The sequence below is a fragment of the Hypanus sabinus genome, chromosome 4 (assembly GCF_030144855.1).
Source record: "Hypanus sabinus isolate sHypSab1 chromosome 4, sHypSab1.hap1, whole genome shotgun sequence".
NCBI lineage: Eukaryota > Metazoa > Chordata > Chondrichthyes > Myliobatiformes > Dasyatidae > Hypanus > Hypanus sabinus.
This window is the reverse complement of record NC_082709.1, coordinates 146,270,176-146,284,590: the sequence shown is the minus strand read 5'-3', so window position 1 is coordinate 146,284,590 and position 14,415 is coordinate 146,270,176. Positions and strand designations below refer to the sequence as shown.

Sequence of the window (14,415 nt, the reverse complement as noted above, 5' to 3'; positions counted from 1 at the left end):
AATTTTCTTGTATCCTAACTTGTGCTTTTCAATAACCTTTTCGCAGAGTTGCTTGGAGTGTTCTTTTGTTTTCATGGTGTAGTTTTTATCAGAATACTGACTCACCAGCAGTTGGACCTTCCAGATATAGATTCATTTATTTTACTAAATCAATTGAAACACTTTTGACACCCTGTAAATTCACTTCTGCAGGTTCATTTACAGCCAGGACACTTTAACTAATTATGTGACTTCTAAAACCAATTGGTTGCACCAGTGATGCTTTGGTGCGTTGTTTTAAGGGGGGGGGGGGGTGTGAATACTTATAAAACATAAAATAATTGATTGTATATTTGTAATTAATTTAGATCATTTTGTAGATATCTGTTTTCACTTTGACATGTGTCTTTTTCTGTTGTTGAGTGCCAAAAAAAAAGCCAAATTAAATCCAGTGATTGTTGTAAAGCAATAAAACATGAACATTTCAGGGGGAGGGTGTGAATACTTTTTATAGGCACTGTATATGAATGACTTTGATGTAGATACGTTTATGGATGAGGTAGCTAAGGCTACATCCACACTAGTCCGGATGACTTTGAAAATGCCGGTTTTGTGTAATAACAATAGGCGTTCACACTATGTGTTTTTAAAAATATCTCTATCCACATTGAAATGGATATTTTGGCAAATCTCCTCCTACTGTGCATGCGCAGAACACATCTACCAAAAACAAGTGACATGTTGGTGTCGAATCTCGCTGTGAAAGACAGTGCATGTTTGATCAGTTACAGACTAGAAAAACTTAAATGACTGACAGCTGTTGTCTCTCACGCAGGAGGACTTAAAAGTAAAAAAAAATCAAATACTGAAGCATATGGAGGCAACCGACAGGGAGTTCACGGACAGTATGACTAACTCTGTTGCATTAATAAAGCACCTTGTTAATTGTGTAAGCATGTCTGCATCAGTATTATCTTCTATTTCCATACAATGTTACATTAGGCTGTTAAACATCTATTGTCAGAGAAGTACTTGCATAAATAGGAAAACCACCTTCATACGAGTAAGGACAGAAAACAGTGCAACGTGAGTATACTTATTTATTCAGTAAGTTCAGTAAATTCAGTAAGTTATGGGTCAAAGCATTTGGTGAGTATATTTCTAACTCTTCTGGCTTCAGTCTCGTTGCCGTCTGCTCTGAAATTGTTAGGTTGAATTCAAGAAAACAATGAAATGGTGTGCTGCCGTCTGACAGCGTTTTCAGATTTCTCCAGTTACCCCATCCAGACTGATCTGCCCAAGTGGCATTTTCAAAATTACACACCCTGGAAAGAGTTTCTGAAAAGCTCCGGTTTTGGGGGACAAAAACGCCATTTTAGTGTGGACAGAGGGTAAAAACAAAGAAAAACTTCGGTTATGGATTTATCTGGTGAAGTGTAGCCTTAGTCTGCAGAGTGCAATTAACAGGTTAGTGAAAAGGCCTGCAAAAACGACTAATACAGACAAGTGTGAAGAGATGCAACTGGGAATACCAGTGAGATTAGGGTTTCCACCACGAATGGTAGGGTCCTAGGAAGCATTAACAGAGGGACCTTTGAGTACAAGTCTATAAATCCTTGAAGGTAGCAACACAGGTAGATAATGTAGTTAGGGAAGTATAAAACTGGTTTTCATTAGACAGGTTATTCAATACAAAGTACAGTATGCAGGTTATGCAAATTTGTAAAACTTTGGTCAGGCCTCAGTATGAGCCTTGCATACACTTCTCATCACCATGTTACTAGAAGGATGTTATATCACTGGAGAAGGTGCAAAGGAAATTCACCATGATATTGCCTGTCACGGACCACTTCAACTGTGAGGCGAGATTGGTGAAGCTAGGTCTGTTCTCCCTAAAGCAAGGTTAAGTAGTATACAAAATGAGATAGATAAAATTAAGAGGGGTATAGAGGAGGAAAACATTCCTCCACAATATCCTTTTCAAGAGTAAATAAAACTAGACAGATCTCGAGTAAGAGTGAAGAGATGTGGAGGGGACAGTAAGGAGGAACTTCTTCATCCAGAGTGGCAATTATCTGGAATGCACTGCATGAGCGTGCGATTGAAGCTGGGTGATTGACAGCATTTAGGCCATGTCAGAACAAGCACTTGAATTGTTTAGGCTGAGAAAATTATGGATCAGGTGCTGAGAGATGAAGTTAATATAGATTGGAGCTCATTGGATAGCATGGAAAAGGCGGACCAGATGGCATGTCTCCGTGCTCTATGATTCTATGACTGACTCTCTTATTCTGGCATTATTTGCAGTACAAGGCTTCAGTACTTACTAGGAAATAGACTGGGGTGGAAAAGTGCTATTGCTGCTACTGGTGGCACTGCAGTAGAAGCAGCTTACTAGTCTGCAAAAGGTAACATGCTCTAGGGCGATCCAGATTAGTTAAATTAGAGGCATGCAGAACAATACCAAATTACTCTGTGAAATCTCTCCTAGAATGTAACAACACAAAGGCACCATATAAAGCATGAATTGTCAAAGACTGATAAACACAGTGAGACTGAAAAAAGCAGACAGCATAATTACAATGCAATCTAAATGAACTATTTTTTCTATTTGAGCAGAGTAAAAGTAAGTAAATAGGTGATTAGGTTGCCTCAAATCGATCAATTTGATGTTCAGATTGTCCAATCACAATGGCTTTATGCATCAAAAATACATTTCAAATTGAAAAGCCTATTACAAAGTTTAAAGACAAACAGGCAACAAATTAAAAAGCGCAGGCCATTTTTAGCCACAAGTATTTCTTACTTGGACGTCATGTGATGACGTAGGATCGAGATGTGGAAATCCAGCTCTCCCGTAAAAACCAGTAAAATAATGTTTAAGTGAAGTTAGTAAATACTTTTTAAAAATCACTTATAAACTACTCAGGATTGTCTTAAGATATGTCTCCTAAACAGAAGCAGAAGAAAACTACTACTTTGAAGACAACACAAGTTGTAAAAGAATCAAGGCCGGCAGCCATGAAAGAGCCTCGGGCTCAAGTGCATTTTACCTCCGGCGATACAGAACAGGAAACTGCGGTAACATCAACCGTTTCCAAAAAAAAAAGAGCAACAGGAATTGCGCATGTGTGAAGGAAGGGACATGCGCAAACACGAGCAACCCAAATTACAAATCCCAGCTATGATCGGAACTGAAAGTGAAAGTCAATATGAGGCGGAATCAGACTCTCTAGATAAATCAGACGAAGATGAAGAGACAAACAAAGAGCAACAGGAAGAGGTTGGAGGTGATATTGGATACATAAAAAAATCTTTGGTGCAAATAATGCATGAATTAAAAGCATTAAAAGTAATAAAAAGATATTAAAAATATGAAGATTATGTTTGATAAAATGATAAAGACAGGACAAAATAGACAAGAAAATTAAAAACTTGAAAGAAATAAAGGGAGACACCATTGATAGAGTGAATAAAATGGAAGATAATATTTCTGCCTGGACATCAGAAAGAAAACGGTTGTTGGAAAAAGTGGATGTACTTGAAAATTTTAACAGACGAAATAATATTAAGATTGTTGGACTTAAAAAAGGTATAGAGGGAGATGATCCAATAATTTTTTTTCAAAAATGGATTCCAGAAATTTTGGAAATGGAAGAAGGAACCCAATTAATTGAAATTGAAAGGGCTCACAGAGCCTTAAGATCAAGACCTCAAGTTGATCAAAACCCACGATCAATCTTCATAAAATGCTTAAGATATCAAGATAAAGAAAAGATCCTGAAGGCGGCTGCCCAACATGCCAGAAAGAGAAACGGGCCACTGATGATAGAAGGGAAAACAGTTCTTTTCTATCCTGATATAACTTATGACCTTTTGAAGAAAAAGAAGGAATTTAACCCAGCGAAAAAAGTTTTATGGGAAAAGGGTTATAAATTTACATTGCGCCACCCGGCAACCCTGATAATTTTTTTGGATGACGGAAAAAGATCTTTTACTGATTATCGGGATGCGGAAGAATTTGCACAAGAACTCCCAAATATTGGCTAACCACAGCCAAAGATTTAAAAGTGAAACGGATTAAAGATGAAGACAGGGACAGTGAATGGAGTTGATGGATGTTTAAGGACAGAAGAATATTTAAATATATTCTTAATTATATGATAAAGGGGGAGAAAGGTAAAAACTTGAGAAATATTAATTGAGAGTAGTGATATTATTTTTTCTTCTCTTATATATACTTTTTTATGTTACGGGGGAGCTGGGGGAACTTCAGATCAATTGCTACTGGATTCACATGTGTAATCATGGCGATTGCCATGACCCGCACAACGGAGGGAGGTAATGTTGTGTTTTTCTCTTTATTCACAACATTAGTAGGGGGATATTTTGTTATTTTTTTTTCTTTATAATCTATTTTTCTTTAATCTTTCTTTCTTTCTTTGCCTGGACAATTGGGGGGAGACACATAGCAACACAAAGAATTTTAAAAAGATTCCCCAAGGTACTGTGAAAGTTGAAAAGTTAGGTATTACTATAGACTGGAGTAGCCCTGTTAAAAATAATGACTAATTTACTGAATTTTTTAAGTTTTAATGTTAAAGGGCTTAATGGACCGGTGAAAAGAAAAAGAATTTTAACATACATTAAGAAAATGAAAATAGATACAGCTTTTAGCTGCATTCCATTTGAAAAAATTACTTATAATTTAAGAGATAAATACAAAATATTTCTGAAAATTTGGTGCACTTATTTACAAAAGATAGGGTTAAATATATAGGTGCTCCAAAGGTAAAATTATTGGTTATTTGAGGAAAGAAAGAAATATATATACTGAAGCTATGATGAACTCCATGGAACATGTGGGGATCTTCCGATATCCAGGCATTCTTTCTTTCTTCTTTTTTTTCTCTTTTTACAGGGATATGTTAGGGGGGGAGGGGTTGATAATTTTTTTTCCTTCTGTAACCATTTGAAAATTCAATAAAAAAAATTATTTTTTTAAAAGTATTTCTTACTTCTCTGATAAAACAGGCTTATTTCCTGAAACTCAGATTGTTCCATACTACAAAAAATTAATCCACAGAATATAATATCACCTTCTGGCTCTGTGCTTCTGTCAGATTTCACAGAAAATAAGATGGTGCGTTGTTCTTTTGCACTTTATTATATGACCCGTGCTTACTTTCATTTTACCTCAAACTTATTCCCAGCAGCTGCCATTGAGGAATCATATCACTAATTCCACAGCACTCACGAAAAATAGAGTGGCAGGAACAGGAAGAATAAAATCCATAAAAGCATGAAGCCACAAAGGAATATATCTGGAAATAGGAAAATAGTGGATTCCAGTTAATTGGTCCATTGGTTAATCAGGACAGCCACTATTTAGGACAACTCTTAAAGAAAAAAAAATGAATGAAAAAAATAGCCAGTATTTTCTCCATTTATTTGGGACACTGCAATGATTAATTGTGACAGGAGATTGTTGCTGAACAGTTTCCAACTAGCAGTCACATGAACTTGTGCGACCTTTCGTCACTGCGTTGCATTTAAAGCGAACAATTTTAAAACAGCATCAGTTGCATGTGGTTGTGTTCAAAAAGCAGTGATCTTTGTCACTGATAGCTGATGAGAAATAAGCAGTAAGACAGTTTTAAATTGTTTTGCTCAAACATTCAGACTTGGAGATGCCAGGAACTGCTGGGAGTGAAAATGAAATCACTACTTCAGCAAGTTAGGAATTACAAAGAACGTGAAGGTATTGACAATCATCTTGAATGTGATCATGAGAAAGATTTGGAGGATATAATCAAAAGCATTGTCTGAAGACATTCCATTATCTGCACCAGGTGTCTACGCTGATTTTGTTAATTTACAGTCAATCAAAAGAACACAGTAGCATGTTGGTTGCTTGTCATATCCGATGACGATAGTGAAACCTGTGCAAGTGAGTTTTTAGGAAGTGGAAAAGCAATTGCATTGGGAAAGTTCCACTCTCTCAGAAGTCTGAGCAGTCAGTACAAGCAGTCATCAGAAACCGGGGTCCTCCCTGGCTGCAGTGAATAACTAGGAATTCTGTGTCTTGTTATGCCCTTTGCTCTCTCTGAAGCATCGCAGAACCACCTTTTTGGCCGTTGGATCCCACTTTTGATCTCATTCACCATCTGTGGGAGCTGAGTTCACATGTTTGGACAAGCATGTCCATATTTCACTGGCCTGCTGGCTACCCTCGCCTGGTTCAGCCTGCCTGTCGAAGCAGTGCACAGGGCTGTGGCCTCTGCCGCATGCAAGCAGCTACTTGGGGCCACAGTTGAGAGCTGAGAGTCTAGTGGGGCCAAAGGAGTGATCTGCCTCAGAATGGATAAGGCAAGCTCCTTCTCTAGAGCTACCCCTTCCTGAACACCCCATACATGACAGCATACACTGGATGAATTCCTCTATTAATAAGTATTTGGAACTAATACAGTTTTATAGTACTGTAGTAGCATTGGTAGTGTTCTAATTTATTCTGTACTTCATTTAAGTGCATAATTGTTACTCAGTTAAATGGCAGTTTCTCTCTTTTTTAAAAAAAAAAATACCTTTTTAACTATTTCCATGAAACTTCAGCTAATTTGGGGTAGCTGCTTAATTGAGCCAAAATATCCCGATGTGTCCCTATTAACTGGAAACGACTATATTTGCCAATAAGAGGCCAAGATTAGAAATACATTTTGAAAAATGCATAAAACCCAAATAACTGCACAGCTTTGATGGTGAGGGCTGATTTCTGTGATTGGCAACTATCTGTACAGATTAAAAAGCAATGCAACTCATGATGACAACAAGATTATTCATCTAAAAATTACAGCACTGTTCCTGGCCCTCCCTAGCACCATGTGCTTCTTATAGAAATTTTGACACTTACAAAATACTGTGAATAACAGAAAGCTGGAAACAACCTAAGAATTTCAGAAAATGTTTCACAATTTCATCCAGATCTTCTAAAATTTTCCACCCTAAACAATCTTCTTAGGCTTAGGAGCTTTGACTAGAGCTTAAGTGAAATATGGGAGTGAGCCAAGCAAAATCACATCCAATGGACCAGGTGCAAATTCTGTCATCTACCACAGCTAACTATGAATGCACAGGCAAAAAGAGGTGCCTCCAAATATATTGCAGTCCTCATTGACAGCAAGGCCAACACACAAATGCAGTAGTTTTAGCAGCCACCTTCAGACAGAAGTACCAAATAGATAATTTTGGTTCTCTCACAGAACACAGTTGCTAGCCAATTCAATTCATTCACTCCACGTAACTGGAGGAAATTGCTTAGGACATCAACTACTGTACAGGACAAAACAATATCTAAGCTGTAATGTTGGAAGACAAGTTACAGAACAAGCTGTGCTTCTAGGCAAACTGTTGCTGTAGAGTTAAAGCACCAAAATCTTCTCATTGCCCTGCGATATTCTGCTCACAAAAAGACAAATTCAATTACTAATCTGTCCTCAATCATCTCAAAATGATGAAAGCCATTTTTGACAGTACTGCTTTGACAACTGGCAATTACTCACCAATAACTTACTCATGAATACCTAGTCTAAGTTTGCCAAGACCAGTCAGCTTCAGAACTCATAACATTAGTCCAAACATGGAGCAGAGAGCCGAATTCCAGAGATGAATAACAAGATGAATAACACTTCATTTCAAGTACTTGACCAAATGCTGCATCGTGATAAAATTGAAGTCAGTGGGAATTAAATGGAAAACACTGGAGACATTCCTCAAACAAAAGACAGTTGTTGCTGTGTAGCTCCAACTGAAGAAGCTCAACATCTTGTGTGACTGCATTACATCCACCACTTACACACCACTGGTGCACAATAGCTGCTGTATTTGGTCACCAAGGTAACTGGCAGCACTTCCCAAAAAAATCTCTACCAAGATTCTGAGCTTTGAGTATAAAGCCAGGGAAGATGTTCTGTACCATGTAAGATATTGGCCCTGCTACAGCTGGAATATTGTATTCAATTCTGGTTGTCAGATGAGATGTGTGAGAATAGTTCCTGGGATAAGGGACAAACATTACATGGACATATTGGAAAGATTGGAACTAGTTTTTGGAGAAAAGACAGCTGATCATATAAAAATATATTAAATGATTATGGGTTTCAAGAATTACAATGAGATCTTGTTCAACTAGGTAAGTCAGGTAAGGAACAGCAGGGCCACGGGGAGTGTCGTAGAACAGAGAGACTTAAGAGTACAAGTATATAGTTACCTGAAGGTGTTGTCACAAGTAGTGATAAAGGTATTTGGCAAGTTGGCCTTCACCATCAGGACAGAGCCTAGAAGTTGAAATGTCATGTCGCACTTGAACAAGATGTCCGTGGGGCTGCATTGGAATAGTATGTCCAGTTTTGCTCATCTTGCTAACAGAAAGCATACAGAAAAGATTTGAGGATACTGTCAAGACTGTTGGGACAGTTGTAGAAGTTGAAGAGGCTATAGGATTTTATTCATTGGTGTGTTGGAGAATGAGGGGTGACCTAAGAGGTGTAGAATCTCATGACAGGCATAGAGGGGGGTGTATGCTCACAATCTTTTTCTCCAGGGTCAGAGAACTCACGAATTAGAGGACATAGGTCTAAAGTGAGAGGGAGAGATTTAATAGAAACCCAAGGGGTCAGTACATGGAATGAACTAGAGGAAGTGTTTGAGATATATTAACAAAGACACTCGAACCGATACAGCAATAGGAAAGTGTTAAAAGGATATTGGCGAATACAGACAATAGCATGTGCTTAGCTGGGCACCTCCATTGGCATGGACCACTTGGGGTGAAGGTCCATTTCCATGATGTAAGTTTTCAGGAGGGATATGGTGAGAATGGACTGACGGGAAAGTTCCTACAGATGAAAGGATTAGGGATTAAGTCAACATCCCCCTTATTATTTTGTTTATTTATTTTACAGTTGCATGGGCCAACCATTGGTCTGAGTAAGAAACTTTTAACATGGCCTGAAACTATGTGGCACTTTAAATTAACATTTTATAGAAGAAAATTCCAATTGCCTGGCAACAGAGGCTACATGCATGGGAGGTGGAACTAATGGATTCACCTGCTAGTGAGTTGGACCTCACACAAGGGGTCAGATGTCCTTCAGTACTGTAAGGCAGATGCACAGGAAAACCACCACTTCTATTTCTCTCTCCTTTATATCTCCAGTCCATCATCAGATCATACTATAGGAGCACCTACATCACATGGATGTAGTTTGACATTGTGTTCCTTACATTACATTACAGGAGTACTACATTAGCTGTCAAGTGTTTTGGATTGTTTAGGTCCTTGAAAGAAACTATACAAATTCAAGTCTTCATTTCTTTGAAATTCTCCAGATAGGATCTGTACATTTTCCTCATGCCCCTCCTCTTCCTCCCCCCAAAAAGACACAGGAAATATTTTAAATGTTTGTTATTGTAGAGCAAAATAAATATTTTTCTCCAAACGTAACAGTAACTAGCACATCCTTCAATTAAGAATTTTCAAATAACCTTTTGAGGTGTCATCACATAAAATTACATGAATTGCACAAATTGCATTTTAGAGGCCACATGTTTATGACATGCTTTGATGTTTACAGAATGCATATTTCATACCAGTTCATAAATTATAGTGAAAATTATGGTAATTTTAAAATTCTATGTCCTGCACTTTAAGTACCATATATAACTTACAAGAACAACAATTTACAGGTAGGTACCAGTAAAATAAAAATATCAGATGATTAAGAGTTTTCACAAAACTATTGGTTAAAAGAAAATGTTGTAAAATGGCAAAAAAGGAAGAGTGTCCAACTGGTATCACTGTCAGAGAGTCAGCACAGACACGAGTAGCTTAAAATGTCTTATTTTGCAGTGTATATCATTCTTTAAACTACAGCCCAGAAATAATGACAAAAGCTCTTGTACTGTCACTGTTGTTGTAATATTGGGCCTGCAACTAGAATTCAATTACTCTTCCATCTACCAGGAGCCTCCCAAAATAATCTAGGTCTTTTGTAGCAGGACTGTCAGGTCAAGAAATGCATGAAAACAAATCTTCATTTTAAAAAAAAAATTCCAACTAAGCACCCCATAACTTTTCTTTCAAATTATACTTGAAAGCCACAAACTATAAAAATGTTTACCAAAAAATAATCATGAATGTCAGCTTCTTAAACATTCAACGCCAGGCTATTCACATTTTGGAAGTCAAAAGAAGTCGAGACGCATTCTGTAAGTTCCTGTCATTCACCGAGTGTCTGTTGGTCAGACATTGCCTAGCTCACTTATACATTGGAGTTACCATAATTATCACGAATGAATTGGGGTTACCCTTTAACTGCCCGTTTCTTTATTGTTGACAATGAGTAAATCCTCAGTGAGCCCGTTACTTACCACGGTCAGGGGAGGGTCAGTGCTGTCACTGGTACAAAGTAACCACGGGCCTTCACAGACAACTCACCTTAAGTACAGGCGTCAAGAACTCTGCCACGCCAAGTGCAGTGCCTTTAACAGTGTTAATAACGCTCTGCATATCGTTAAGCCGCTCGAGCTGAGCGTCCGGCAGTCACTACCTGCCAATAATTACCTCCACCTTCACCCGTCGCCTGAATCCCTATCCCGCTCCTTCTCCACTCTTCCTTCCCTCAACAAGTTCCGCAACCACATTCACGCATGCGCGCTCTCCCCGCTGGCGGCGTGCGCGTGACGCGAACGGAAGAAAACAAGACGCGCTCCGCGTGCGCGTGCTTGACGGGTGAGGAGGCAGCAGGCCTGGCGCATGCGCGGCTCGGAGCCGCGACGGAAGCCGTGGTTGTTATCATGGGTGTCACGGAAGGGTGCGAATCACTGTTGTCCGAAAACGGTGCGAATCGATCCATTCAGGCGATTTCGGGTGTGTTGGACGATCTTTAACTGCGCCCAGAGGCTATTACCGCCGGAGCGATTAGACAGAAGGCCTGCCGCCCGTGGGCACAATGACATTGTCTAGCGGCTGGTGAAGGAGGCCCATGGCTCAGGTAAGAGAGCTGAGAGGACGATGAGAAGGGTGGCGTTCTGAACGGTGGCACTCCCGCTAAGAGAAATCAGTTTGGGATAAGTTTCAGTTCCTTACTAAATGAAACCTGTGTAACTGAGCCTCATTATGCCGCCGATCGACGTAGGGAAATACAGCGCAGCAAATATTGGAAGTTTGAACACTTGTCAAATGATGAATATGCAAACCCGGCAGCCCTCGAGATGGCTTTGTGCAGAGATACTCATTCTCACCCTGACCTGTTACAGCATAGAGGCGAGTAACTAGAATTGGCTTCGAGGCTCCAGCATACTAGGTGTAATAGATAGGTAGAGCTCTTAAAGACAGCGGAATCAAGGGATATGGGGAGAAGGCAGGAACGGGGTACTGATTGCGGATGATCAGCCATGATCACAGTGAATGGTGGTGCTGGCTCAAAGGGCCTACTCCTGCACCTGTTGTATGTTGTCTAATCAAGTATACAGAGCTAACCTGTGGGGAAAATATCTGATAGCCCTTCCATGAAAACTCACATCGAAGTTTCCCAGTGAACCCTGTCAAGAAATTACTCTTGATCAAGGTGACCTTTGTTAATGCTGTAAATGTTTACCAGGTCATGCAGCATCAGTGGAAAGAGATAACAGTTCATATTTCAGCAGGTGAACTCTTAGCAAAATAGGAAAAATATAAATAAGTTTAAAAATGCAACAAATGAATGAATTAATTGAATGAATTGGCTTTATTTCTTACATCCTTCACATACACTAGGAGTGAAAAGTCACTGTTTAAATGTGCATTATAGTAATTTATAATAATGAATAATAAATGGGACAGTTACGTAATATAGAGTACACTCAAATCAGTGTGAGTTAATCAGTCTGATGGCCTGGTGGAAGAAGGTGAGCAAAATGGAAGATGCAAACATATGAGCAAGATTTGGTCACTTGGGTTTTCTCTGCCATTTTCTGAGATGGTGGCTAATCTGATTGTGATCTCAAATCCCCATTCCACTTATCTTGGAACTTTTTGTTTCCCTGCTTGTTAAGGTGCATATGATGTAGACTAACAGAGTGACTGGCACAAGTAAGGATAATGCTGCTTTAAACAAGTTGGGAAATGTCAATGAACAATTGTGTGGCCTGCAGGGGAAGGACGGACAGAGTTGGAGGCTCCAACTCGGTTCAGGAATGTGGGTTCAGGTTGACACTGGAAGGGAGGCACAGATCCTTGGGCGAGTTGGGAAGCTAGCTAGGGGAAGTGGTGGTTTCAACGATTTTTGCTTTTCCTGTCGGAGGGGTTTTTCTGCTAACATGAAGATTGGATGCTAGACTGGGACTGTTGGGGGGATGTTGTGAAGTACAGTAGTGTAGGTTCAGGTAATGAGAAGGATCTGGAAGAGGAACCGGAAACAGAGATTGGGGTTGGCGGGAGGAGGTGGAAATTAAGTTGAATCTAGATCTGTAAAATAGAAATGAAACATAATATTGGAGTGATTTCTAGTGCTGGAGAGGTAGGGCGACTTTTCTTAAAAGAGAAAACTTCAATATATTGTTTAAATTTGACCGGGTACAACCCTCTTCCATCAATCTGAACATTAATGAGAGAATTGAAATCTGCTATAGGGAATATAAATCATGCTCGAACTTTGAGAGGAGAGAATGTGTTAATTGTTTGTAAGGACAATAAAACAGTGTGAGAAGGCATTACATTTGAGGGCTTCGCTTGGCAAAAAGATAGTATCTATGTTACCTAATGAAAATTGAGGTATTGGGGGTGTCATAACGAGTGTTCGGGTGGAGATTTCAATGAAACAGGTTAAATCTAATTTATTAGGTAAGAAGGTTTAAGGAGGTAAAGAGATTGCTAGTATTTAGAAATGGGGAAAAGGTGGATAGTTTATCTGTATTGATGTTTTTGATGAGGAGAAGCTGGCTGATAAAGTTAGTTTATGGTATGTTAGTCATAATGTAGGAGCTTATATTCCTTCTGCTTAGATGTTTTAAATTTGTCAGAGATTTGGGCATATTGCAACAGTATGTCATGGGAAACTAAGGTGTGTTAAGTGTGGCAGGGACATAAGTATATAGAGTGGAGGAGGTGTAAAGTTAAATTGTTGTGTTTGTGGAGGGGGACATAGTGCAACATATAGAGGATGTGAAGTGTTTCAGAAGGAGCTACAGTTCAACAGTTAAAGTACAGTAGGGTATGTCTTGTACAGAGGCCTTGAAAAATGTTTATTAGAATGTCGATAAACTATTATCGGTTAGAGACCTGACTGTGAAGTCAGTGGATATATGTAGGTATCACTGTTCTCATGGTAAAAATATTTGTGAATAAAATGAAGTTTGTGATGTTTATAACAGATGTGGTGAATTGTACTGCTCAGACATCTAGTCATACTGAGAAAATTAAAATGTGAAAGCTGCAGAAAAGTATCTTGGTATAACTGGTGTTATGTAGGAAGTTGTAAATTAAACTCTGGTGAGTGGGGTCTCTGTATCCCAGACAAACTGTGAGGGTAAATTATGGGATTTAGAATATGACAATGGAATGCAAGAAACCTCATTTCTAATGGGCAAGACTTTAAGAAGCTTATAGATGATGTGTCATCATCCAGATGTTTTATGTACTCAGTAAACTTGGTTGTCACCATATTTGAGTTTTTATTTGCAGGATTTTAGGTGTGATAGGTTATTTGGTAAAGGGGGTGGTGGTGTCAGTATTATACAAAAAGGGATAGGGTATAGAGTTGTGGGTACAAATGAAATATTTGAGGCACTTGCAATAATATTTTGTTTCAACAATGGTAGTAATGCACTTTAACTTGGACTGCCAAATGCCAAGAAGAATGAACAATTGTTCCTAAAGGTCTGACTTGCTAAATCCAGCATGATTGAGACTCTGGTAATTCCAGACAAGCAGATTTTCTGGACTATTGGATGTTATCTCCCTCCTCCCCCCCCCCCCCCAAAAAAAGAAATGAAGTAGCCCAGAAATAAATCACATTAACTTCTATTTATGGTAGTGTAGTAGTTAATGTGATGTTGTTACAGTTACAGTCTGGCTTGTCAGAATTTGGAGTTCAATTCCGACATCATCTTTAAGGAGTCTGTACGTCCTCCCTGTGGAATGCATGGGTTTTCTTCAGGTGTTCCAGTCTCCTCCCACAGTCCAAGACCTACTCGGTAGGTTAATTGGTCATTGTAGTTATGATTAAGTTATGGTTAAATCAGGGTTTTTGGTGTTGCTGAGCTGTGCAGTGTGAAGGACCTGCTCTGTGCTGTATCACTAAATAAAATAAATGAACTTTGAACAGCACACATGAAATGCTGGAGGAACTCAGCAGCCCAAGCAGCATCTATGGAGAAAGTATAGTCGATGTTTCAGGC

At 39.0% G+C, this 14,415-nt stretch overlaps 2 protein-coding genes across 7 annotated transcripts in view; one reads left to right on the top strand and one right to left on the bottom strand.

The window, feature by feature from the left end:
• atg3 (autophagy related 3) overlaps positions 1-10,679 on the bottom strand; it is a 58,289-nt gene extending 47,610 nt beyond the window's left edge. The window contains exon 1 of the mRNA XM_059968295.1: positions 10,475-10,679. Coding sequence (XP_059824278.1) covers positions 10,475-10,546 — 72 coding nt within the window. The 5' untranslated portion in view covers positions 10,547-10,679. The remainder of the gene's footprint in view (positions 1-10,474) is intronic.
• Positions 10,680-10,809: 130 nt separating this feature from the next.
• The window catches only part of slc35a5 (solute carrier family 35 member A5), a 53,806-nt gene continuing 50,200 nt past the window's right edge, over positions 10,810-14,415 (top strand). For 2 of the 6 annotated variants that reach the window (XM_059968294.1, XM_059968287.1), the window contains exon 1: positions 10,811-11,030. The gene's annotated coding sequence lies outside the window, so the exon portion shown is untranslated. Of the gene's footprint in view, positions 11,031-14,079; positions 14,212-14,415 lie in introns of all 6 variants that reach the window. The other 4 variants (XM_059968293.1, XM_059968291.1, XM_059968288.1 and 1 more) reach the window with 3 other exon arrangements.